This window comes from Haliotis asinina, chromosome 7 (genome assembly GCF_037392515.1).
Source record: "Haliotis asinina isolate JCU_RB_2024 chromosome 7, JCU_Hal_asi_v2, whole genome shotgun sequence".
Taxonomy (NCBI): Eukaryota; Metazoa; Mollusca; class Gastropoda; order Lepetellida; family Haliotidae; genus Haliotis; species Haliotis asinina.
This window is the reverse complement of record NC_090286.1, coordinates 29,716,117-29,740,807: the sequence shown is the minus strand read 5'-3', so window position 1 is coordinate 29,740,807 and position 24,691 is coordinate 29,716,117. Positions and strand designations below refer to the sequence as shown.

The 24,691-nt window shown below is 40.3% G+C and overlaps 2 protein-coding genes across 2 annotated transcripts in view; one reads left to right on the top strand and one right to left on the bottom strand.

Moving 5' to 3' along the window:
* The window catches only part of LOC137292206 (angiopoietin-1 receptor-like), a 52,048-nt gene extending 45,739 nt beyond the window's left edge, over positions 1-6,309 (top strand). The window contains exons 15-17 of the mRNA XM_067823769.1: positions 440-577; positions 1,018-1,117; positions 1,811-6,309. Of these exons, the coding sequence (XP_067679870.1) occupies positions 440-577; positions 1,018-1,117; positions 1,811-1,894 (322 nt within the window). The 3' untranslated portion in view covers positions 1,895-6,309. The remainder of the gene's footprint in view (positions 1-439; positions 578-1,017; positions 1,118-1,810) is intronic.
* A 2,585-nt stretch (positions 6,310-8,894) lies between these two features.
* On the bottom strand, positions 8,895-24,689 carry LOC137290688 (radial spoke head 10 homolog B-like). Its single transcript, XM_067821766.1, has 20 exons — positions 24,424-24,689; positions 23,877-23,952; positions 23,365-23,433; positions 22,991-23,049; positions 22,607-22,721; positions 21,204-21,410; positions 19,655-19,831; positions 18,719-18,860; positions 18,226-18,344; positions 17,685-17,877; positions 15,775-15,886; positions 14,988-15,067; positions 14,508-14,602; positions 14,177-14,230; positions 13,847-13,957; positions 13,415-13,576; positions 12,710-12,868; positions 12,344-12,434; positions 10,814-10,954; positions 8,895-10,275 (listed from the first exon to the last, which is right to left on the bottom strand). The coding sequence occupies exons 1-20, from the start codon at positions 24,663-24,665 to the stop codon at positions 10,010-10,012; spliced, it is 2,670 nt and encodes an 889-aa protein (XP_067677867.1). The 5' UTR covers positions 24,666-24,689; the 3' UTR covers positions 8,895-10,009.
* Between the last annotated feature and the right edge of the window lie 2 nt (positions 24,690-24,691).

Below are 24,691 nucleotides of genomic sequence, written 5' to 3'. Positions count from 1 at the left end.
ATGATGATGATGATGATGATGTGATGATGGTGATGATAATGTGATGAGGGTGATGATGATGGTGGTGATAATTTGATGATGGTGATGATGAGTGAGTGAGTGAGTATAGTTTTACGCTGCACTCAGCAATATTACAGCTATATGGCGGCGGTCTGTAAACAATCGAGTCTGGACCAGACAATCCAGTGATCAACAACATGAGCATCGATCTGCGCATTTGGGAACCGATGACATGTGCCAACCAAGTCAGCAAGTCTGACAACCCGATCCCGTTAGTCGCATCGACAAGCATAGTCGCCTTTTATTGCAAGCATGGGTTGCTGAAAGCCTATTTTACACCGGGACCTTTACGGGTATGGTGATGGTGATAGTGATGATGATGATGATGATGATGATGATGATGATGATGATGATGATGTGATGATGATATACGTTTCAGCTGGTCGTTTGGCATCCTGCTGTGGGAGATCTTCACGCTCGGGGGCACCCCTTACTCCAGCATCGACACCCAGCAGCTGTTTACCCTGCTCAAAGAGGGCTACAGACTGAAGAGGCCAAAACTGTGCGATGACAACATGTGAGTAACTCCGCACTGATTGCAGACTTACTAAAGGAAAACAGACCTTTTATCTTTTTCCAACCACTTGGTCTCATAACGCACACAATAATACTGATGCAAACTGTAACATATATACTTAGGGGCAAAAGAAACTTTGCCGAAATCCCGTATCTAAAGTACCTTTAGTGCGCAAACTGTACTCATATATACTGGGGGCAAAAGAAAGTAGGCCGAGTTTGTATATTTATAAACTTGAAAATGAAACCATTTCTCATTTCTAGAACGATTGTTTAAATGCAATATGTAACTGAATGCTTTCATGAAAAAAGATATGCTTTATTGTTTATATTACTTTTAATGTTTTCACTCATCGTTTATATGAGCTGAACAAAATTAATATAGTTGTGTATTTTTCTACAGAAATGGTGTTCATGAGTATGACATTTGCGGTGTTCCAGGTACGCCATGATGCTTCAGTGTTGGAATGAGCGGCCGGAAAGGAGGCCCACGTTTCATGAGATCATAGGAAGGCTTCACAGAATATTAGAAGACTCCCAGGTTAGCTAACAGTACATATAATTGCTAATTAGTGGGCAACATATGGGGACGGATAAATACCTAATAATTATATATTATGCACGTGTGTTTGTCTTTATGCAGAGTTGCGTCCCTTTGTTTAGCCAGAATGCTATAATCTTCTGTACGAATGAAGAATTTCTCAGTGTATCTGAATCTGCTTTTTCACTAAGGCTCTGTAGAGACTAAACGTCAGTCTAAGCCAGTCATCAAAACCACATTATGAAAATGATATCCTGTTAGAGATTGTTTTTGCCAAGTTAAGACTGTACCCTGTTGATTTATGAAACCGTTCTTGCAGTATAGCTTTCGAGTGTCGTATTTACTGGTGTTTTATATTTTTTTTTATTTTTTTTTTTATCACGTTCTGTATTTGCGCCTCAGATGCCTCGCTGTATATTTCATGAGTACAAATCAGGTGACCTCATTTATAGAAAACATGCATAACTGTTGATCAGCAACTATTCACATTATTTTTTTCTGACATCGACTTGAGAGGAAACCATCGAGCGTTACTTGAGACTAGGAGATCGAAAGTACCACGTGATCTTAATGGCACATTTATCTACATAGCTACGCCCTCGAATGAAGATTCGGTGGATATATGGTGCAGTATTTTGGATTGTAATTTTTATTCACCTTATAATGGTATACTTTTTAACTGTTTATTTCTAGGTATACATGAACCTGACTGCTGATGACGAATCTCTGTATGCAGAGATAGAGCACGTGAAAGATGTTGAGCGGTCCACGGACTAGACGTCTGATACTGTAGACTGAATGCCACCGTCTAGTGAAGTCAGAAGGGGTGAAGGCCCGGTGCTATAGGCAGCACCAGAAGCTTCCCGGTGAAATGTTGAACATAATAGTCCGAAATGATGACATCGTGTGTTAGGGACTGTGACACGTCACCTTTTCACACCAGAGCTCATCTCATGAGGGCACAACCACGTGCCCGACGTCCGTGTACAGTACTTTTGATAACGGGAAAATAATTTATTAGTGGTGTCATTTCGCTAAGATCAATAGTGTCATCTTAGGAGGTCCATCAATATGTGATCTGAATATTGGATAACAAAACGTACATTGTATTGTGCAATAATGTGAGTATTAGTCACAATTTGGTGATAACAGCAGAACAAGACATGAGTACCCTCTCTCACAGACACCGGGTGTCTTTACAGCGATTCCCTTGTATACTTTTCATCTCTGTTCTGCCTTATACGCCCACTGGTATCTCCTCTGAGCAGGTAATTGAAACTGCTTCTCCTGGGCGTTATATCTTATTATCATATACATGTATATGACATAACTAAACAATGTGGCCTAAAAAACACTATAGTAACGGTATTGGATGGAGACGCACGGGATTATAATTTAGATAGATATATGTTAGTCATTGGTAATGAAAGCTCAATCTGCATTTACCTCAGGTCAATGTAACTATTTAAGATAGGTCAAGGCTTTGTTTTCTCTACCGTCTGTTATATAAGTCGGCCAGTAACAATGTTGATATACTTGTTAATGCTGGTAGATATACGAGATCATCATGTACCACAGATGTCAGGAATGCTTTTATGAACGCACTGGTTTAATGTATGGACATGCTTCCCATCATATAGAGATAGGAGTTTCAGAGACTCCATCACCTTATCACAGTTCAATGTGACTTCATCATCACTGTGCAGTCTAGGTATAGGAGTATATGAGACCCCGCCATCTCATGGTGCCTTAATCATCACTGCGGAGTATAGTTGTAGGAGAATATGAGATGCCGCCACCTCATTGTGCCTTCATTATCTACAGTGTGTGGTCTCAGCCGTTCCAGAGTTCATGGTCTCTTTAGTTATCTACATTGCTGCTGGTCACGGGATTATCAGAGACCCGTCACTTCATCAGAGCTCATGGTCTCTCACAGGATTATCAGAGACCTGTCACCTCATCAGAGTACGTGGTCTCTTTAATCATCCCCATTGCTGCTAGTCACAGGATTATCAGATACCCGTCACCTCATCAGAGCTCATGGTCTCTCACAGGATTATCAGAGACCCGTCACCTCATCAGAGTTCGTGGCCTCTTTAATCATCCCCATCCCTGCTAGTCACAGGATTATCCTAGACCCGTCACCTCATCAGAGTTCGTGGTCTCTTTAAACATCCCCATTGCTGCTAGTCACAGGATTATCAGAGACATCTTTACTGCCATTTTTCAATTCCTTGTACATATATATTTGTACATATTAGACTGTCTTAGCTCTGCGCCTAATAAATTTCTTGAGATCCTAAAGCAGGATTTCTACTGATCGAGTCTCCAATGACATACTTACGCTTAACATCTGGTATCAGCGTTAGCGATGATTCCCAATGGTGAGCTGCAGCGTTCCTTATATATAGCTGCAGATAGACACTAAGCACTCCTAGGCAATGCATGTTTCTTAAATTTTGAGTGGTTAGGGTTTAACGTCACTTTGGATAGTATTAAATATTTGTGGGAAGTATATATACTAGTATCTTGAATTCAAACCTACGCCGACAGAATCCTAGACTAATAAAGGGACACAACTCTGCAGATATTGTGAAGCCTCACGACGAATTTCACCAGTGGTCCCTTTCGATTCAGATGAGTGTAATAAATTTGTTTCTTTGAATACCAAAGATGGTCCTTCATATGTCCCACACTAAGCTGATACAGTGAGCTACAACAGCAAATTATGTGTAGCTGTGTGAAAGAATTCGGTGTCCCTTACTCTGTGCGGCGGTGGGGTAGCCCGGTGGTTAAAACGTTCACTCGTCACGCCGAAGACCGGGGTTCACTTCCTCACATGGATACAATATGTGAAGCCCATTTCCGGTGTCCCCCTCCGTGGTATAGCTGGACTAATGCTAAAAGCGACGTGAAACAATACTCACTTACCTTTACCCTCTTTTGCGTAATATTTCACTGACATACAAATTAAAACACTTTAATTTCAAATGAACTTAAATACTATGATTGACTGCACATATTCCACAATTATGCCAAGTATCACCCACCCTAATGTAACCGAATGGGCCTAAACCCAACACACTTACCAAAAGAACCGTGCTTGCATTCGAGACCAACTCGTGTTATTCCAGGACAAGCCGAATAGCTCCTCTTGGCGGTTACGGAAAGTGGCGAGTGGTGACGAATGCCGTACGTGCTTCTTACACGGCTGTTATTTACACGGTGTAGGCAGGCACACGTGGTCTTGCAGAAGCAGAGACCTTTGTAAATTTATTATATTGTACATATATTGGTGTACATTTATTACTTTCATCACATATGCAATTTTTGTCAGGTTACAGGCAACATCCCTTGTATTGGGCGATGTACATGGTTCATGCTCACGTGTGATTCTAAGAATTGTTCATATTTATTTCATTGTTCCAAATCAAATGTTGACATTTCAGGAGCGTCATTTCATTGTCCTCTTATAGTTCCTTCGTTTTTACCTCTTTGTCCCAGTTCTAAAGTGTCTCTACTTTAATGCGTATACCTTTTCACCTCTTTGTCCCAGTTCCGCCGACACATCTCTGCCTGTATTGAAGGTTCATGCCCGCCTAGCCCAAAACTGGCTGAAACTACTCTGTTGTACAAACAAACGCATTGGGCAACGTGGGAATGTTTATAATGTTTGGGTTCAGGGATTAGTCGTACTATATAAACACAAACTTCTACACAGATTGATATGGTCTGTTTCAGATTATCATCTGAACATACACTTTATAGTTTATAAGTTGACAGTTATTAAGTAGGAAGTAGCATCAGCAAACATGACAATAATTTTGCAACATTGGTAGCTGGTCTTAAGAGTCTGGAGTTGAATCTGCAGACCTCGATACTTATTCTTCTTGTACTTCAGTGTACCTGTGGCCTGCAGATGGATTATTGAAATTTCATTCTTGGCATGCGTGGTTTTGATGACATTGATAAACTTGTACAGGTAAGGATAGGGTGTCTCGATGGCGTTATTCAGGATATGGTGCACACATTGATAAACTTGTACAGGTTAGGATGGGGTGTCGTGATGGCGTTATTGACCTTATGGTGCCAGCCTTCAAGATGGTTTGTTGTACGGAGACCGTGGGTGTCAAAGTGGTTCCATGTCTGGCGACCTTTCTGAACCCACTTCTCAGTAACATAGTCCGCAAACCTATCTAGGTCGGTTACTTCTGATGGTCGGTCTTCCAAGGCCTGAATAGGGAAAAATAGATTTTGGGCTAGGTGGGAGGACACCGTACTGGGCGATGTACATGGTTCATGCTAATGTGTGATTCTAAGAATCGTGTTCATATTTATTTCATTGTTCCAAATGTTGACATTTTAGGAGCGTCATTTCATTGTCCTCGTATAGTTCCTTCGTAATACAAATGGGCACAGTTAACATCGCATAGAATTGGTTTCGTATTTCATTCAATAGTGTGTACGCACAAAACCATTGATCACAGAACAAATCTATGTATATGGCTGTATGTCACTTGGTTGATAGCGAGGCGAGCATTGAATAATGAAAAATGATAAATGAAAAAAAAAACCCATAACAAAACAAAAACACAGATGAAGACGGTTTCTTTCTTTTCTCACTGATGTTTGGTTAGTTCGAAATTCAAAGTTTGTAAACAGATACAATGATCACGTTTTCAGTGATTACTGAGTAAATTCTAAGAGAAGGGATCACATCGAAATTTCTAATTTAGCAAGTTCATCAGAAGCATAGAAACTACATTTTAATCAAACGTATTTTTTTGTGTATTTTGGGGGCAAATTTTTATATGTTTATAGTGTTAAAAATTCATTTTCGATACTTATGTCCAATGACTTCTAAGAACAGTTTCTTTCCACCGTTAACGATGTGTATTGATTACTTTGTACATTGTTCGGATTTCGATAGCATGCACTGTCGCGGATACAAATAGAATAGAATATTTTACATTCTGTTTCTCATGTTATGTCTTGATGTATGTAAATGGTTACAAATCACTGACAATGTCAAGTGTTGGGTGGATGAAACACATATAGACGGAACCCAGTCTGAGTTCCGATCAGTTGAATGTATGCGCACAATGCAGGTGTGTTATGTTATAGTGTGACTCACGCATAAATAGCGCTCTTCATGTTATCAGTATAAAGGAAATAAATACTCGTCAGACAAACACAAGCCGTCAGTCTTATTTCTACGTACTAATCACAGGGTGTGGGTGATGTTTGTGACAGACGTGATGACACTGAGGTGCCTGGGAGTGTACTGAACAAATATATAAATATGACTTATCCATTGTATTTAACAATACTGAGTGTTACGCAGTATTGAGTAGATTTGTCTAAAAGCAGAGTCAACTCTCATTGTTAAATAAACTGATGCATGGAAAAGGAAGTATACGCCTATGTTTGATGAGGGCTAAAGCTGAATAGAAATTGAAATGGTTATTGGGCGGTGATGTACGTGTTACGGGTATCACTGTTTACAGCCTCGTTGTGTTTGAGTTACCTTTGTAATTTAGGGTATCAAATCCAATATTCATTCGCATCCATTTTTTCCCGGCGGCTTTTCATATGGGGATAGAGTGAGTGAGTTTAGTTTTACGCCACACTCAGCAATATCACAGCTATATGCTGCCGGTCTATAAATAATTGAGTCTGGACCCGACAATCCAATGATCAACAACGTGAGCATCCATCTACGCGCAGTTAGGATATAATGACAGAAACTAATCTAGTGAACCTGACCACCTGTTAGTCGCATTTTAGGACAAGCACGGGTTGCTTAAGAACAATGCATTTAACCCGGATCTTCACGTCTCATACTCTGGACGAACTGCCACAGATTTGATCTGCAGTACCCTATGCTTCATCCGATGTGTGACAGGACCTGATGATCTTCATATATGCTCTTAAAAAAGTAAGGGAACGTGATCTTTCTATTCGGATAAAAAGCATAAGCCTTAATAAACTTTTCAAAGGCGGACATCTTTTGAACGCGACCCAATTCTCTTTATTACCACCTCTAAACACGACACATGGGATGCACGTGCACAACACAGTAGCTCCATATACGTGCATGGGGTGTCATTCTTGATTTTCACAAGCATGGGTTGCTGAAGATCAATTCTAACCCGGATCTTCAAGGGTTATGAGGCGGACATCTTTTGAACGCGACCCAATTCTCTTTATTACCACCTCTAAACACGACACATGGGATGCACGTGCACAACGCAGTAGCTCCATATACGTGCATGGGGTGTCATTCTTGATTTTCACAAGCATGGGTTGCTGAAGATCAATTCTAACCCGGATCTTCAAGGGTTATGAGGAGAGTCTGACTCCTAGAATGATATCCTATGATTTGTGTAAATATTACAGGATGCTGATGTGAAAAATGTTTCAGGGTGTGTTCAAGAATATAGCTCTTCTACCGCGCTAGGCGTGCTAGCGTGAGTGAATGCTCCTACCAGTCCCTATATGTTTGACCTCTTGTGCCATCAACATGCACCATACGCCTAACCCACTTCGTCACATTATACAAACTCAGAATGGACCAGTTCTTGTTTTTTCTATCCCTGTGTTACCTCTGTTAATCTGTGGAAGAAAGAATGAGAGAACGGAAGGAACTCTTTCCAACAGGACATTCTGGGCAGACACACCATCCACATCACTAACGAGAGGGTCAGTTATACAAAACATAATTCAAAGTAAACATGATCATTTAGAAGATGAGAACCATTTGACAAATCTGTTTTCTCTCAGTCTCTGTTCAATTTGTGGTTCACGAGTTAAGATACAGACCCGTTCCAGTTATATACGGTCACTTGATGTAAGTTCCATGGACTTACATGTTACTTCAGTGTAGCATAAATAATTTTCATGAAGTGAGTTGAGGATGGATCTTTGTAAACTTTGACAGGTAAATGTGAAATCATAGCTGCACTGCACACATAATTTCAGTTCAGTTTTTGGACCACTATTTAACTAATGCCATCACGTTTATCAACTTAAAATCCAGGCCGCCATGTAAAGGCACTATATATATGCTGATTAACTTCTTGCTATTGGATATATAAGTAACGGAAAACAAACAGAAATTATGCGATTGTGAGAAAGATAATTCCCCTCGAATGAACAAATTTGCCCTGGATCCTACGAAAATTAAATTCATGAAAATAATTTATGCTACACTAAATTAACATGCAAGTCAACAGAAATGACTCCGATAACAGGCATGGGTGTGAATGTCATGCACTGCAAGACATTAGTCAATCTATTGATGTTCTGGGTTCACCTCGGTCCAGCTGCCTATGTAAATTGATGATGCTGTGTTTTCTGTGTTGCTAAGCAGTAGTGCAGCTATTTGATAGTGGGATGTAGACAATATATGCCAAACCCAGAAAAACAACTAACGCCTGGTAAACTTTGAGTGTGTGAGCGAGTGAGATAGATTTCTTTTACTCTGCTTCTAGCAATATTCCTGCAATATCACTGTCAATCAAACATTTTAACTACATATTCTACGTTGTCCCACCGCCACTGGCGAACTGTGAACATGCCTTCAGTACGAATAGCCACACACATTAAAACATAATCCTAATAAAATCTGCATTACAGCCGTAGAAATAGAACCTGGCAAAGCATGTCACCAAACTCCCAAGGAATAGGTTACAGTGTGTGATTTACCATGCTGATTGCAGGGGATTGCCCCATTCATTATTCCTTCTCCAACCTAGACACATGAGAAACACAGCAGTAATCAGTATCCGATTTATTCATTGAATTACAATTTCCCCAAAAATATGCATGGAGATACTTCACTCATTATATACTAAACATCAAATGAAATTGTTCCAAACAGTAAGCATTCATGTTTATAACTTTGTAAAAAAGCCAGAGCTGCGTTTCCTTTGATGTTCAGTATACACACAGGTCAGCTGTCAACATTTTCTGTTTCAACGCTTTTCTAAATGACCGGAAACAAATTAACATACATTTTTACCTTCACAAGACATATGTAGGTATGTGAATGTTATTTTGAAGAATGCACTGTAGACTGTAGTTAATGCATAGTGGTATGATGACATACAATCAGCCAGGTGACACAACTAACCCCTGTCTCCTTCACTCAACTCTTGCAATGAGGACAGATACTCAAGGCATAGGACCTTGAGTCTCGAACACAACACTGTAACCATGTCCTATCTAAGTCAGCTGTTAAAACGAGGATGGTGTTACTCAAAGCTTAGAACCCCGGAATATCAAAATCTTGTATTTCCTCCCTGTCCATTATGAAATAGCTGCTGTGACGAAGAAGGTCTTGCTCAGTTGTTAGGACACCTGAATTTCAAACCATGTCACCCATTGTCACCCTGTCCTTTTTAGTCAGGTATTGACAATGTGTCAGAGATATGGTTGCTCAGTTTTTAAGATTCCACAATCTCAAAGTAATGTCTGTCCATGATTTGCAAGTACAGTTCCAATCAGTTCATCTACAGAATGACTGAATAAGCATAAAATTGAGTCAAAAATGTGTAATCCAAGAAATAAACACTCCATCATGTTTATACAAAAACACAACAAATATAAATGTATATCACAGTTCTTTATAAACATGAAGTAAATATCAACTGGACGGTTTCATTTCATTTATATGCAGGATTTCATAAAAGAATTCTTCAACAATTCATTAATCATTCAATATGAAGTTCATCCTTCCGAATTCTTCACTGATTTCGAATTAAGTCAGGCAAAACGCTATCAGATACATCTCACTAATAATTCCACAGGCTTTGAGCTGAAATCCATAATGACAAACGCAACAGTAAACATATGTTGAGTTTCTCTGTTGATAGCATCAGCATCTGGACTCTAGGCTTGGGATTTTTCTGTGTCGGACTGGTGGATGCGGGATGCATTAATTGTCATCAGCCTCATTTTGGATTCTTCCATCTGACGCTTTTCAACTAGACGCTTCAGGTTGGCTAATTTTTCGCTTGCTGGGAAGAACTTGCGAACAAAGAAGATGTGTATCTGGTGTGTCCAGAAGTTGAAGAGTCTTGTTGCCTCATCCAGTTCCACCTCCGGCTCCACCTCTTGGTCCTCAGCCCCACCATCAGCATGATCTTCAACGACACCTACAACACACAAGGAGATATGGACATAATGAAGGGTCCATACATCACAGATTTCCACTTTAGCCTAGCACATTAATACCAGATGTGTTGTTTAACACTCATTATTATCACAGCCGCAAGATGCCAGCTGAGAAACAGTCAAGCCTGGACCAGACAATCCAGTGATTGTAAGCAATTTTCTATCCCATAAGAGTATACAGAGACACTCTCAATCAAGTCATCTAGTCCGACCACTCGCTTATTTCAGCCACCTCATTACCAGCAAAGTTTGGCTTGGACCTATCCTACCTTGGACACCCCCATGGGATCACCCTCACCCTATATCAGTTGTCAGTGAGTGAGCATAGTTTTACACCACGTTTAGCAATATTTCAGCAATATCATGGCAGTGGACACCAGAAATGGGCTTCAACAAATGCTTTAACCACTAGATTAGCTCATCGTCCCTCCTCTGTGTCAGAAAGGAAGGTAATATAGTGGCTGGAGGAACATGTAATTAGAACAAAAACAACCACAGAATACAGATCTCAAAACCAACCTTCAGGATGCTCTGCTGATGGTTCTGTGTGCGCTGCCATGGAAACTGAACTCTGGACAAGGGCTGCATTCTCCTCTGTGCCGTTGGTATGGTTACTGATGAAGGATGCACTCTTCTGTTGGTCAGCTAGAGGGGTCACATCTGTCAATGGACAATGACTGGTTAGATGTTTATCTTTATACATCAACACTGGCATTTATTTGGAAAAAAATGCTACTAGGCAGATTTTTCATTCTTGAAACCAGTGGGGTGAGTGACTGATTGAACATTGATTTATGACAAAGTGATCTGGCTGAGGTAAACCAAACAAAATTAGATCAAAATGTCGTTTATGCATCAGTCAGCAATGGGTGAGTGAGTTGAGTTTTACACTGCATTCAGCAATATTCCAGCTACATGGCGGCGGTCTGTAAATAATCGAGTCTGGACCAGACAATCCCGTGATCAACAACATGAGCATCGATCTGCGCAATTGGGAACCCATGACATATGTCAACCAAGTCAGCGAGCCTGACCACCCGATCCCATTAGTCGCCTCTTACGACAAGCATTGTTGCCTTTTATATCAAGCATGGGTTGCTGAAGACCTATTCTACCCCGGGACCTTCACGGGTATCAGTCAGCAATATTCCAGGCAATTTGAACCCATAAACCAGTACTTGACTGCATGAGCAGCATTCTGCAGTCACCAGTCACCAGTTGAAAAATTACGTGGTTAATCATCAGAGCGGGGCAAGGATAGCGGTTAAAGTGTATGCTCACTACACCAAAAGTCTGGGTTGGATTCACCAATTTTCTGATATTTATGATATTTTTAAAAAAACATAGATCTAGGGTGCTAACATATGAATTGAAAAAATGCATATGTGGAATTCTAACAAATTTGGAACAACGAATGTATGCCAGACATGACCAGCAAGACTGTGAGTTTTGTTTTACACTTTTGTGGCAAATTTCCAGCAATACCATGGTGGGGAACACCTGAAATAGGCTTTACACACTGTACCCATGTGGGGAATCAAACGCGGGTCTTCAGCATGATGAGTGAAAACTTTAACCACTAGGCTACCCCACCACCCCGAGCAGCAAGATAATATAGAGAGCATGGTAATATAGATGTCACATGGGTTAATTTACTGGCTGTGTTAGTTAATACTTAACACAGAGGGTACATCAGCTCATATTACCCCGGGATCCCTGAACAACACTAATAATACACACATATCTGATTAACCCAAACTTATATTTGGGATTGCACTTTCTTAATAAAGTACAAACTAGAGTATTTTTTGTGTTGACTGCCATCCGGGATTCGAACTCAGACCCTCACACCCGGATAGCACTCAACACATAAAAGAATTAGAATTTGTACTTTACTAAGAAAGAGTAATCCCACATATAACACTTGCTACATTTTAGCCCTTTCTAAAATGGCATGGTGTCATTATAACAAATACTTTCGGAAGCTGTACAAAGGATGTTTGGTGCTAATTGGGGTAACAGAGACTGATGTATGTGACACTTGGCTACCTCCTTTGGCGCTGTCATGGTGACTTTGACTGGTGCCCTGGTGACCTCGCTCTGAGGTCAATCCCAGGTTGACACTGCTGGACTGCTGGGCCTAGGACAAAACAGAAGGTTAGTGAGTGAAGCTTATCTTACAGCTCAAGGCTATGTGTGGTTCTCATGTAGAACATGGTGGAAGAAACGAGACACAGATTAAAACCAAACAAATATGTTGGTAATCATTGCTGTTTAAAACTTTAAAATAACCTCAGGGAAACAAAAAGATCTTTGGTTAATAGCTGTCACGAAATGTAGTTGCCATGTATTAAAGTACTTGCATGTAAGTTATCACCTTGCTGCTGTATTAAGAGTATACTGAAAACTAATTACATCTATGGCTTTTGAAGATCCCTCTCCCCCTGTCTTGGCTGTCCCTGCCCCTGACGACTGTGCTCGAGATGGGGAGGCAGCTGGTGTGTTGGATCCTCCATGAGGGGTTTGGTGGGGGGTTGCTTGAGCAACAGTGTCCCCAGAATCATCCATGCCAGCCTGCAGAAGATGCAACAAGAAAGGAAACAATTAGAACAGATGTTCAGTTGTTGTCAGGTGCATCTACAGGTCTACAGGCAAGAGTACCGTGTGTGGAAAGACCATGAGGTGAGACTGGGACTTCCCGATCTAACTGGTGAGTCTGGAAGGGGAGATCACTACCTATTTGGTGAGTCTGGGGGATAAGATCACTACCTTGTTGGTGAGTTTGGAGGGTGAGCTCACTACCTAGTTGGTGAGTCCGTAGGATGAGATCACTACCTAGTTGTGAGTCTGGAGGCTGAGATTACTGCCTAACCATTGAGTCTGGAGGGTGAAATTATTACTTAACTGGTGAGTTTGGATGGTGAGATTACTACTCAACTAGCAACTATGTAGGGGGAGATAACTACGTAACTGGTGAGTCTGGATGGTGAAATTACTAGCTATCTGGGGAGTCTGGATGGTGAGTTTACTACTTAACCAGCAAGTCTGAAGGGGGAGATTACTACCAAACTGGTGAGTCCAGTAGGTGAGTATGGTGAGTTTAAAGGGTGAGTACACTACCTGACTGGTGAGTCTGGATGGTGAGGCAGGCACAGAGTACATGCTCTGCTCCTGTGTCATGACAGTGCTGGGGCGTGGGGTTGATGGATCCTTGACCACTTGTTCCGTCACATACACCTGGGCACATCCAACCAGAGCCTCGAAAAACTCCAGGAAGGTCATCTGGGGAACAACAGTTTCAGATTAGAGTTTACAGACATATTAGGAACAAAGGACAATCTCTGGCAACAAACGAGCAATCTTGATACCAACAGATTCGTAAGCAGGATGCCACAATGACAACAAAGCATATTTCATGAATGATAAAGAATAACTACTGTAAGTCTTAATGGAACCCTTTCAGTGTTAAGATATTGATTTATACTACTAATAGTAATACACATTCTTACAGATGAAAACTGAATTTAAATCATGAAACTACCGGGTACCCACCTCCAGCTCCAGGTTGTAGCAGCCTTCTCCATCAGCAACTTTAGGGTCATCTGAGGCTAACACTTCCAGGATAGCCTGAGGTGTCAGGTCGGAGTTGATGAGCTTTAAGTCCTGGAGAAAGAGCAGTAATGCATAAACCCACAATAAAAACACTCTATATTATCCACAGGGATAAAACAGTCATGAGTAATACCTTTCTGATATTTGTCAATGTGCCTTTGAGAGTAGCATGTTACATAACAGTGCTTCATTGGTGAGAAAAATGTAAATATGGCGTAAGAGGCGACTAACAGGTTTGGGTGGCAGTTTGAAGGTAGGGCTATGATTTACCTGTATCATGAAAAGGAACTGTCTCATCTTCAGAGCTGGCTCTTTGGGCTTGGCCTAAATAAAAGAAAAACCAAACTTCTTTTCCACACTATCACACATGCATGAATTGCAAATTGTAAAAAAAAAACCCATTAATACAAGCAGCAAAAATGCCAGTTGACATTTTGAAAATACTAACACATTAGATTTGAGCCTTTAATCATTCTCGTCTCTGCTTCATCAATATTTTATTTCTTACAATAATAATGTTACGAGAACTTATCATAATAAACTCTGAGGTTCTTCTCTGTTCAGAAACGATTACTGGTTTAATGACAGATCAAAGACTCACCGCTCTGTGTTTGCAGACTGACTGGTAAACCTCATAAGCCTGATCCATGTGTACAAGGGCATTCACAGATCTGCGGGTCTCATAATAGATGTTACCTGGAACAAAACAGTTTTTGAGTGAGTGAGTTTTTTGCTTTACACCACTTTTAGCAATATTCCAGCAATACGATGAAATGGGCTTCAAACATAGTACCCATGTGGGGAGTTGAACCAAGGTGAAATAAAGTTCAAATCACTCATACAAATATTTGATGTTAAAGATAGATAAAATTAGAATGACGGCTCAATTCTGGATGGAACCAGATGTGACTGAAGCTTAACATTAGGATGACAAGAGTTGCTTCCCTGTAAAATCAGGCATGTAAAATCAGGAAACAGCACGGTTTAACATTATTTCTAAAGAAATTCCTTGCAGAAAGTCATGAATCAGTGGGGGAATAAGATGAAATGGATATATTGTGTATAACAAAATACAACCCACCTTTCACATTGCAGGAATTACGCAGAACCTTTTCCTGAATGAGCTTAGACATACACCAAGCGAGGACGGGAGAAGATCCACTGCAAATATGGACATGGCCAGTTACTGCATGCAATAATGTCCTATACAAGCTAAGCATCTGTATGCTGCCTTTGTACAGAACATTTTGGATCATGTCACAACGTCTGAACAAATACAAGCAATAGTTTGAGTGCAGATCTCACTTCGGTAAACTCTTCAAGCTGGGAAAGAAACCTTTCAAAATTTCCCTCTAGACTACAGGACCAATGAGTGGACAAAAATTAGTTGACTGTTGACCAGTCATCTCTGAACAACGTGACTTTGACAATGATGCACATATCAAACTCGGGTTTGATGACTCTGAAAGTTTGATGCAAATGTTCATGAGAATAGAGACTGAACCTATTTCTTGACAACAGTTTGACAACTCTGAAATTGGTGTTGGTGGTGAGTTGTTGGAATGCTGGAACTCTCAAACTAGAGTCTGACAACATGTGTTTTCAAACTATACAGTGGAAGCTGTCAAAACTGGCATCTGTCCAATCCAGCAAGTTGTCATAACCGGCATAAAATCTCAATCCCATCCCTGGCTTATACATTTATCATCAACTCTTCTATCCAGCATGCTGTCTAAATTGGATTAATTCTTCAGTCCCAAGGTGTGCCTGTTTAGACAGCTTCCACTGTAGTTTCTAGTGTGAACGCCACTTAACAACTTGGACCATTTGGGTGAACAGATTTTCTTTCAACAACCAGATCTACTAACTCATGCTCTTCATGGTAGAGATGGAACGCCAAGATGATGAGGTAGTTTAAAAACTCTCTCTGCAGGATGCGTTCATAGGGATTGTGGAGCGAATATGTGGGTTTGTTGTAGCCTGGAAGAAAACAGACCACATTAATATGAATCAGTAACCATCATGACCAAATTACCATATAAAGGGTAACTAACAAAATACATCACAAGTGATACTGTGGCATTTGATAGGCTGATCATAGAAGCTGCTCTGCACTGAATTCTCCATAAACCAAAACTGAAATAGGCCACACCTACTAGCATGCTATTGTTTCCTGATTGGCTGATAATCCACAGGGCTGAGCTTGTGTTTGGTAATGGCAATGAACCTTGTCCATGATTTGGTATTGTTGTCATCATTTTTTGTTATTTTAATATTATTTACATAATTAATGACTTGTGCAAGTTTACAGCCTACCCAGGCCTAACTGATGTTCTGCTTACACAAGTTTACAGCCTACCAAGGCCTATCTGATGTTCTGCTTACACAAGTTTACAGCCTACTCAGGCCTATCTGATGTTCTGTTTGTATAAGTTTACTGCCTACACAGGCCTATCTGATGTTCTGCTCACACAAGTTTACTGCCTACACAGGCTTATCTGATGTTCTGCTGGGACAAGTTTACTGTCTACACAGGACTATCTGATGTTCTGCTTACACAAGTTTACAGCCTACTCAGGACTATCTGATGTTCTGCTGGGACAAGTTTACTGCCTACACAGGCCTATCTGATGTTCTGCTGGGACAAGTTTACTGCCTACACAGGACTATCTGATGTTCTGCTTACACAAGTTTACTGCCTGCACAGGTCTATCTGATGTTCTGCTGGGACAAGTTTACAGCCTACACAGGCCTATCTGATGTTCTGCTTACACAAGTTTACTGCCTACACAGGCCTATCTGATGTTCTGCTGGGACAAGTTTACTGCCTACACAGGACTATCTGATGTTCTGCTTACACAAGTTTACTGCCTACACAGGTCTATCTGATATTCTGCTGGGACAAGTTTACAGCCTACTCAGGCCTATCTTATGTTCTGTTTGTATAAGATTACTGCCTACACAGGCCTATCTGATGTTCTGCTCACACAAGTTTACTGCCTACACAGGCTTATCTGATGTTCTGCTGGGACAAGTTTACTGCCTACACAGGACTATCTGATGTTCTGCTTACACAAGTTTACAGCCTACTCAGGACTATCTGATGTTCTGCTTACACAAGTTTACAGCCTACTCAGGACTATCTGATGTTCTGCTGGGACAAGTTTACTGCCTACACAGGACTATCTGATGTTCTGCTTACACAAGTTTACTGCCTACACAGGTCTATCTGATATTCTGCTGGGACAAGTTTACAGCCCACCCAGGCCTATCTGATATTCTGCTTACACAAGTTTACTGCCTACACAGGCCTATCTGATGTTCTGCTGGGACAAGTTTACAGCCTACACAGGACTATCTGATGTTCTGCTTACACAAGTTTACTGCCTACACAGGTCTATCTGATATTCTGCTGGGACAAGTTTACAGCCTACCCAGGCCTATCTGATATTCTGCTTACACAAGTTTACTGCCTACACAGGCCTATCTGATGTTCTGCTTACACAAGTTTACTGCCTACACAGGCCTATCTGATGTTCTGCTGGGACAAGTTTACTGCCTACACAGGACTATCTGATGTTCTGCTGGGACAAGTTTACTGCCTACACAGGTCTATCCGATATTCTGCTGGGACAAGTTTACAGCCTACCCAGGTCTATCTGATGTTCTGCTTACACAAGTTTACTGCCTGCACAGGTCTATCTGATATTCTGCTGGGACAAGTTTACAGCCTACCCAGGTCTATCTGATGTTCTGCTGGGACAAGTTTACTGCCTACCCAGGCCTATCACTCTGTCCATGTCCATGAGTGTGGCATCTTCATGGTGCAGCTGACAGTCTTTGAGGAAGCGCCAGAACTGCATCTTGTTCATGATGAATGTGTTGTCCGGGCTCTCCTCGTAACCAAGGCAACTATAGTAGTTGTACACCTTCCTCAGACTGGTCACATGTCTCATTGTCACATACATCACCTGAAGGCGTAAAAAGTAAAACAGATGAGTGCATTACAGACAACAATCTGAAAACAAGGTACGTGTTTGAATGACATAACATAATGAAGAAAAGGACACAACATATGTGTATGTGTGCTTGAATGTGCTCATGCACTGCCCTACTCACGGGGTGATCGATAACTGACAGACGGGCTGACATAGACTCCATGATAAGCCTGTATCCTGATTTGGCACCTAACCCACACAGCCACTACGCCATCCCTTAGGGACCGTCCATAATTTATGGCTGAGGGAAGGAGTGATGAGGATTTTTAAGGAAAAGCATGTACAATGTGAGTGACAAAGTACAAAGTAAGTCTCAGTTACCTGACTGAGCTCCTCCTCTCGGTCTATGTCGGTGAACTCTGCCAGGAGATGGTTGATCTCTAGCTGAAAGCTGGGGCTGATAGTGTTGCGACTCTCGTTGCTGTGCATGCTCATGTTCTCTACAAAAGAAGTACTGCCCATAACTCTTTTACATAAAACATGACCAAGACTTTGACACTTGAGAACAAGGAATCACCACTTTGCTTCAAAGATAATCCCAGCATAACCCCCAGCAAATTTAGTTTGGGGAAACAGAAACATCCAAAACAGATAGTACCATGACTCCGGTTGGAGATCAATCATTATTACAGAATGTGGGTATCAGAAGTTTCTGATAAAAGGTTTTGGGGATTGAAACATGGCTGATGCAGCATGATTTCACAGCATATGGTCCCAACACTCAAACTTGTTTTATAGGTAAGCGCAATGCATTGCAAGTTTGAGTAGTTTCTGGATTCAGGAATAAATTGTACTATGCGGCTTCCATATTCACCTGATGGTAATGGTGTTCTGGTCCGGATGGCAGTGATGTCTGGAGTAGTGGCACCATCTACATTAAAATCTGGGTACTCCACGATGTGGTCCTTCTCAAACATGCCCTCATAGATACGACCATTCTTAAATGTGAACTTGCCCTGTAACAACAAAACATTGAATCTGTTTGGGGAACAGTATGTTCATGCCTTAACATGAACACAAAATATGGGTACCTATTTTATTCTAGTGACAAAACAGTCAGAATAGAAAATACCTTAAGTCAGAGTAGGAAACACACATCATGACTGGTTCCACAGGTCTGTGAATATTTCATAACCAAAGATTGGAGCAAGATGTTTATTATGGCAACTGACCATGTCAAAGACTTTTATATCTGTGACCATTCCTAGACAATTCCAGACAATTTAAATGTCTGAGTATTATCAGACTTTTGACAGACACAGATATAATTTGAGTGTAACACTGCTAATACAATATTTATTTCTCATTTTCTTTCAAGTTGTTTTAGTCCATTATACTTTCCAATATCTTCTCGAACACAGCTTTGTTTCAGTCAAATGTCGCCAGCCACCCTGTCACCTGCCCTCTTTTTACAGAATATTAATGATCACACTATTCCCTATTTTCACTATTCCTGTCAACCACAATGACTTTGGTTGAACATGACAGTCACAACAAAGAGTGAGTTTGGTTTTACTCTGCTTCCAGTTTTACCAATATCTGGATACATGGGGGGATTGAATCCGGGGCTTGTCATGATGAGCAAAAATTTCAACCATGATTCAACCTTCCACATAATCTTATGACGAGCCTGACAGTGAAACAATGACATCACATCATACAGAGAGATTGTTTTCATTGCAGCCATCGTGATATAGTAGAATTACTGACAGTGACAAAACAACATTCAGCCCTTCCTTTCAGCACTTACCTTTCCATGTTTCATATTGTTCTTCCAGTAGCCTTCGTACCTCGCTCCGTTAGCGTAATAGAAGGTACCAAAACCATGCCTCAGTCCATTGACAAACTCTCCGTCGTACATGTTGCGCAGCGGGTACTGAGATCCCTGCACACGTTGCAGCAGCCAGTTGTGTTGACCCATACCATGCTGTGGAGAAAAACGAATCTCTGAAAATACCTTGAACATGAGGTTCAGCTGATAATGATGGTTTAACTTCACATTACAGATAGCTTGACATACATCACGACTTGAATGCATTTACATGTGTCTGCTTGTATTAGCACAGACTGCTGCCAGTTTTACAGTGAGACATCATGCCACGGGTTAACATACCCCACACAGACACAGTGTACTTCAAGCTGATATCCCCCACAATGGCAAAATACTCTTCATCAATATGTCTGCTACTTATGGTTATGGCAAATGTTTTGGTGTGTATATGGCAAAGAATACCGAAAGGTATTTATGTTCTGTTCCAGAAAGGAGCACTACCACCAAATTCAGTCAAAATCGAACTTGTTGCCATGGAAACACAAACAATACTTTAATCAGAATTCCAAAACTACCAACAGACATCAATACACCAAGAGATCTATCTATGTAGCAAGTTTGGTAAAGAAATATTAAATGGTTTTACAGTTCTGCTATGGAAAAGAACACTAACACCAATTTCAGTCAAAGTCAAATGTATTGCCATGGAAAACGTACAAAAGCATTTAATTCAGAAATCTAAAACTAACAAAAGGTAGCAGTACACCAACTGATCTGTCTACCACTATGTGCTAAGTTAGGAGAAGAAATAGTGAACAGTTTTGAACTTCTCCTCATGGAAAAGACGAAGGTGTGCAGATGGACTGACAGAGTTCAATTTAATACCCCAGGCTGAACGAACAGGGGGTGATAATCACAGCTGGGTGTATCACATCCTGGGATTGACCTTACAGCCTCTGTGATGACATCTTATCCACTGGACCACAGAGTTAGTTACCATGTCATATGAATACAGGTAAACAGAACATCACAAAGCCTTGGATATGACATGACATTATTAATCACATTTCATAATTACGTAGGCAGAAATCATGAAGTGATTACCTTTTCCGAGTCATACTGAACGGAAGAGAAGATCATATGAATGCAAATACCCCAGTACCAAGCACTAGTAAGGATAATTGCTTGCATGATCCATAGGGAGCTGAGAAGACAGTTGTATGTTGATGAAGAGCACACTACTCAAACCAAAACTGTAAAAAGGTCAAGTCTGGACCAAATAAACCAGTGAAGGGTTTCATGAACAAGAATCAACATCACCAGGATGACAAATTATCTAGAAAGGCACGAAATATGACCATGTGATCCACAATGTCACCATTATCAACTCAGAATGTCTCAGAGGTTGAAAGCCGTTCATATGTACAGTGAGCTGGTAACAATGCTATTGTGACCACAAATACACAAAATATTGCTAATACTATCACGCATCATTATCAGCAAGAGTGAATTTTCCATTGTACCTCACCTGTATACCATTCTCCCACTGCCCGGTGTAGATCTGGTTCCTGTCCAGCCACTTCATTGTACCTTCACCATGGCGGACATTGTTGAACCACATACCCTGGTAGACATTCCCTGACGGGTACTGACGTGTCCCCCAACCATGTCGAATGTTGTACACCCAGTCACCCTCAAAGTATGAACGGCCATTGGGGTCATAATCCATTCGGCCCTGGGGTGAGATATATCACATTAGAAGGGGAGACAACTGAGGAAAATTACAGTAATCAACATAAGGCAAATTCAATCCAGAAAACCTTTCTTTGATATTTTTTTTTTGCCCTCCAGAATAATATTGATGGAATATTGCTAAAAGTGGCATAAAACCATACTCTCGCTCACTACTTCAAGTCTAACTAAATACTGCTGACATTTATGTATGATGGAGTGTTGTTTTGTAGAGCATTTTCAACTTTAAAATAATGGTTCACAACCAAACTACAAATCTACTATTCTTTATATTCATGCAACATTTTCCATTCTGATTCACTTCGGAAAGCACCCCTATTCCAAAAACGGCATGCAATGACAGATTTCTGAGCTTTATGTCAAGATATCCATGCATATGATTCTTCAGGGCTGAATGAGCACAGTTATTTTGCTTACAGGACCATTCATAATTTATGGAAAGGAGTGTGTGTACATGCATGCATGCGTGTTTGCGTGTGTGATGATGATGATGATGATGATGATGATGATGATGATGATGATGATTTTTAAGCAGAAGCATGTAAAAATAAAATTTAAGTGAATTTCACTTGCATATCATGTACAAAATCATTGACCCCTACGCCTCCCAGAATTTTTAAGCATAATTCTTTGATTTTCTTCAGTACAAAACTACTGACCCTCCTCATACACATGCAAAACATTGCTGGACCCCCTACATCTCCAGAACAAAATGGGTAACACCCCTAAAAATCATTAAACCCCCATCCCCACTCATACACACACTTAAACACTAGCCATAAATTATGAACAGTCCCTAACTTCAGTATGAAATAGAAGCTTAAAACCATCACATGTTGCGATCAATCTTTGAAAAAAAAGAAGGGCAGGGTGCTGAATAAAAAAGGCAGGCTGTCACATAGGAAGGGTAGGGTGTTGCACCCTGCTAAACGTGCATAGTGGAAACACTAGGATAGACTTTGCATTTCACACTAATCTGTCCTGAACATGAGTCACAAAGTGGTAGAAAAGTGTGATTTTATGACTGCTTTGCTGACTTTCCAACTTTCTTCTACATGATTCTGAGGTAACGTTATAATGATAAACTCTTTGCATGACTCCACACAATATAATGATATATATAGGTAAATCAACACTAGGCTACTGAAGATTTCACAGCAAGAATAAGGAATGACCTACTTTGCCATGACGCTTCCCATTACACCAGTCTCCGCTGTAGGACATAGAATTGTCTGGGCATCGGAACGTTCCGACGCCATGTCGCTTCCCATTCAACACTTCACCTTCATATGTGCTGAAAGATGTAGAATAATTAATTAAATTAAGTTACACATTTAAGAACACTCTTTCTTGCAAATCTATCTAAAATGGACAACAAAACATGGAACTACCTGAAACTGTGGAATAATGTTTGTGCTTAATCACAATCATTCTGCACTCTATCAGTTTTCTGCATTGGATAAACCAATAAAATTTAGAACTGACTTTTTCCACTTTCTGCTAAGTAAGGATTCAAGAAATTTACTGAAGGGCCCAGCAGTTTCACAGTTTGTTTTATCCTACCTTTCATCTGGCCACTTGTATATTCCCTTTCCAGTCACCTGATTTTTGCAAAAATCCCCCTGAAAATAACGTATAAACCTTGCTGAATTAATATGATGATGGTTGTTATTATTTTAATTAAAACATATTGAGGACAAAAAATGCATGACAAACACTGAAACATTTGTCAACACTTGCCAGCAGTCATCTCTTTATCATATTTATGTCAATCTACATTTCCATGAATAGTTTTTAAAAAGAGACATACGTGGTGGCTTTGTTGTGTTTTGTTTTTATTATACACGCAGTGATCACCAATTAGGAGGAACACTATGTGTCTGTTAGAATGTTCCATACTTTGGGTGATTATTTTATAGTATGAGTGTTAGACTCACCTCATAGACAACACCATCAGCCCAGACGTACATCCCTTTGCCATGCATCAAACCTTCAGAAAACTGGCCCTGAAAGAGCATTAAGGGAAAGCAGTTAAAACTGGTCCATGCAGTAGTAAACATACAAGGAAACTAAAAAAACGGAACATAGTCATAGCTACTGTCATACATGGTAATATGTACGAGTTTGTAGGGAATTTGAAATGTTTCTATTTCACTGTTAACTACTACAGAGGATGAATGTTTAATGCTTAGTTTTACATTACTGAATAAATCCATTGCTAAAATACGAATTGATGTAAGGCAACAAAAGTTATAAAAAATTTATTACTGTTTTGAACACATTACTAATTCTGTCCCAGTCAGCCTGCAGAGGTTAGTTCTGAGACATTTATAAATTTGTGAAATTACGTTTTCAAGTCTGAACACTAAATAACTATGTGATGCAACCAGTCTAACATTGTATGACAAAGAAAACATAAATATACGACGGGATATAGAGTTTGACTTACAATATAGCAGTGTCCACCTGTAAATGAAGCCTTGCCCTCCCCTTCATAGAGTCCTCTTGATTTCTCACCCTCAAAACTGAAAAAGAAGTTTCAGCATGTAAAACACACACTGAAAATAGAATACAGTTCTCCAATGTTAGCTTTTATTTTCATGCACACTCCTTCAGAGTTTACTGAAAGTTTTACCATGCACCAGGAATTTCCAGGTTTTACTTCCATAAGAAAGCATGCAATCATGTATCAAACTTGCAGAATTTCAAAACACAAGATTACATGTATTGTAGGTTAAGCATTATGAACAAGATGTATGCATTGTTCTACATACGTAGGACATACAGTAGATCTATATGTTGTACAGTCGCCATTTGATTATCACCTGATTGTCAACTTGATTATCACACGTTTACACAAATTACAGACAAATATAGGCAGATCTATAAAGATAGTTGATACTTTTAAAATTTAATGACTTGCTAAGGCACAATTTAAACAACAAAAATGCGACCTGTATGCATATCTATTTTACTGTAATATGAACATTTCTCACCATTCGATGATGAGTTCTGATAATGTTGGCTCATCGTAAACTGGTTCAGGCGTTGGCTCTTTTGGTGGAGGTAGCTCTTCGACAGTTTCTGTTTCAACGGTTTCTGGAGTGTCATTACATTCTCCCTCAGTGGGACTATCTTCTTTCTTTTCTTCCACTAAAGGTAATTCATCGTTTTTCTTATTTCCCTTTTTATCGGTTTCTTTGGTTTGCTTTGCACCTTTCACCGCTTTAGTTGCCATGTTGAATCCAATGAAGCTGTCAACAA

Bases quoted from the DNA above. Each gene is read 5' to 3' on its own strand.
- LOC137290688 (XM_067821766.1), bottom strand. From the start codon at position 24,665: ATGGCAACTAAAGCGGTGAAAGGTGCAAAGCAAACCAAAGAAACCGAT. The intron at 22,722-22,990 runs GTAGGATAAAAC...TACATCTTTCAG, and splicing joins TACAAGTGGCCAGATGAAAG to CACATATGAAGGTGAAGTGT. The intron at 19,832-21,203 runs GTGAGGTACAAT...TTTTCTCCACAG, and splicing joins AGTGGGAGAATGGTATACAG to CATGGTATGGGTCAACACAA.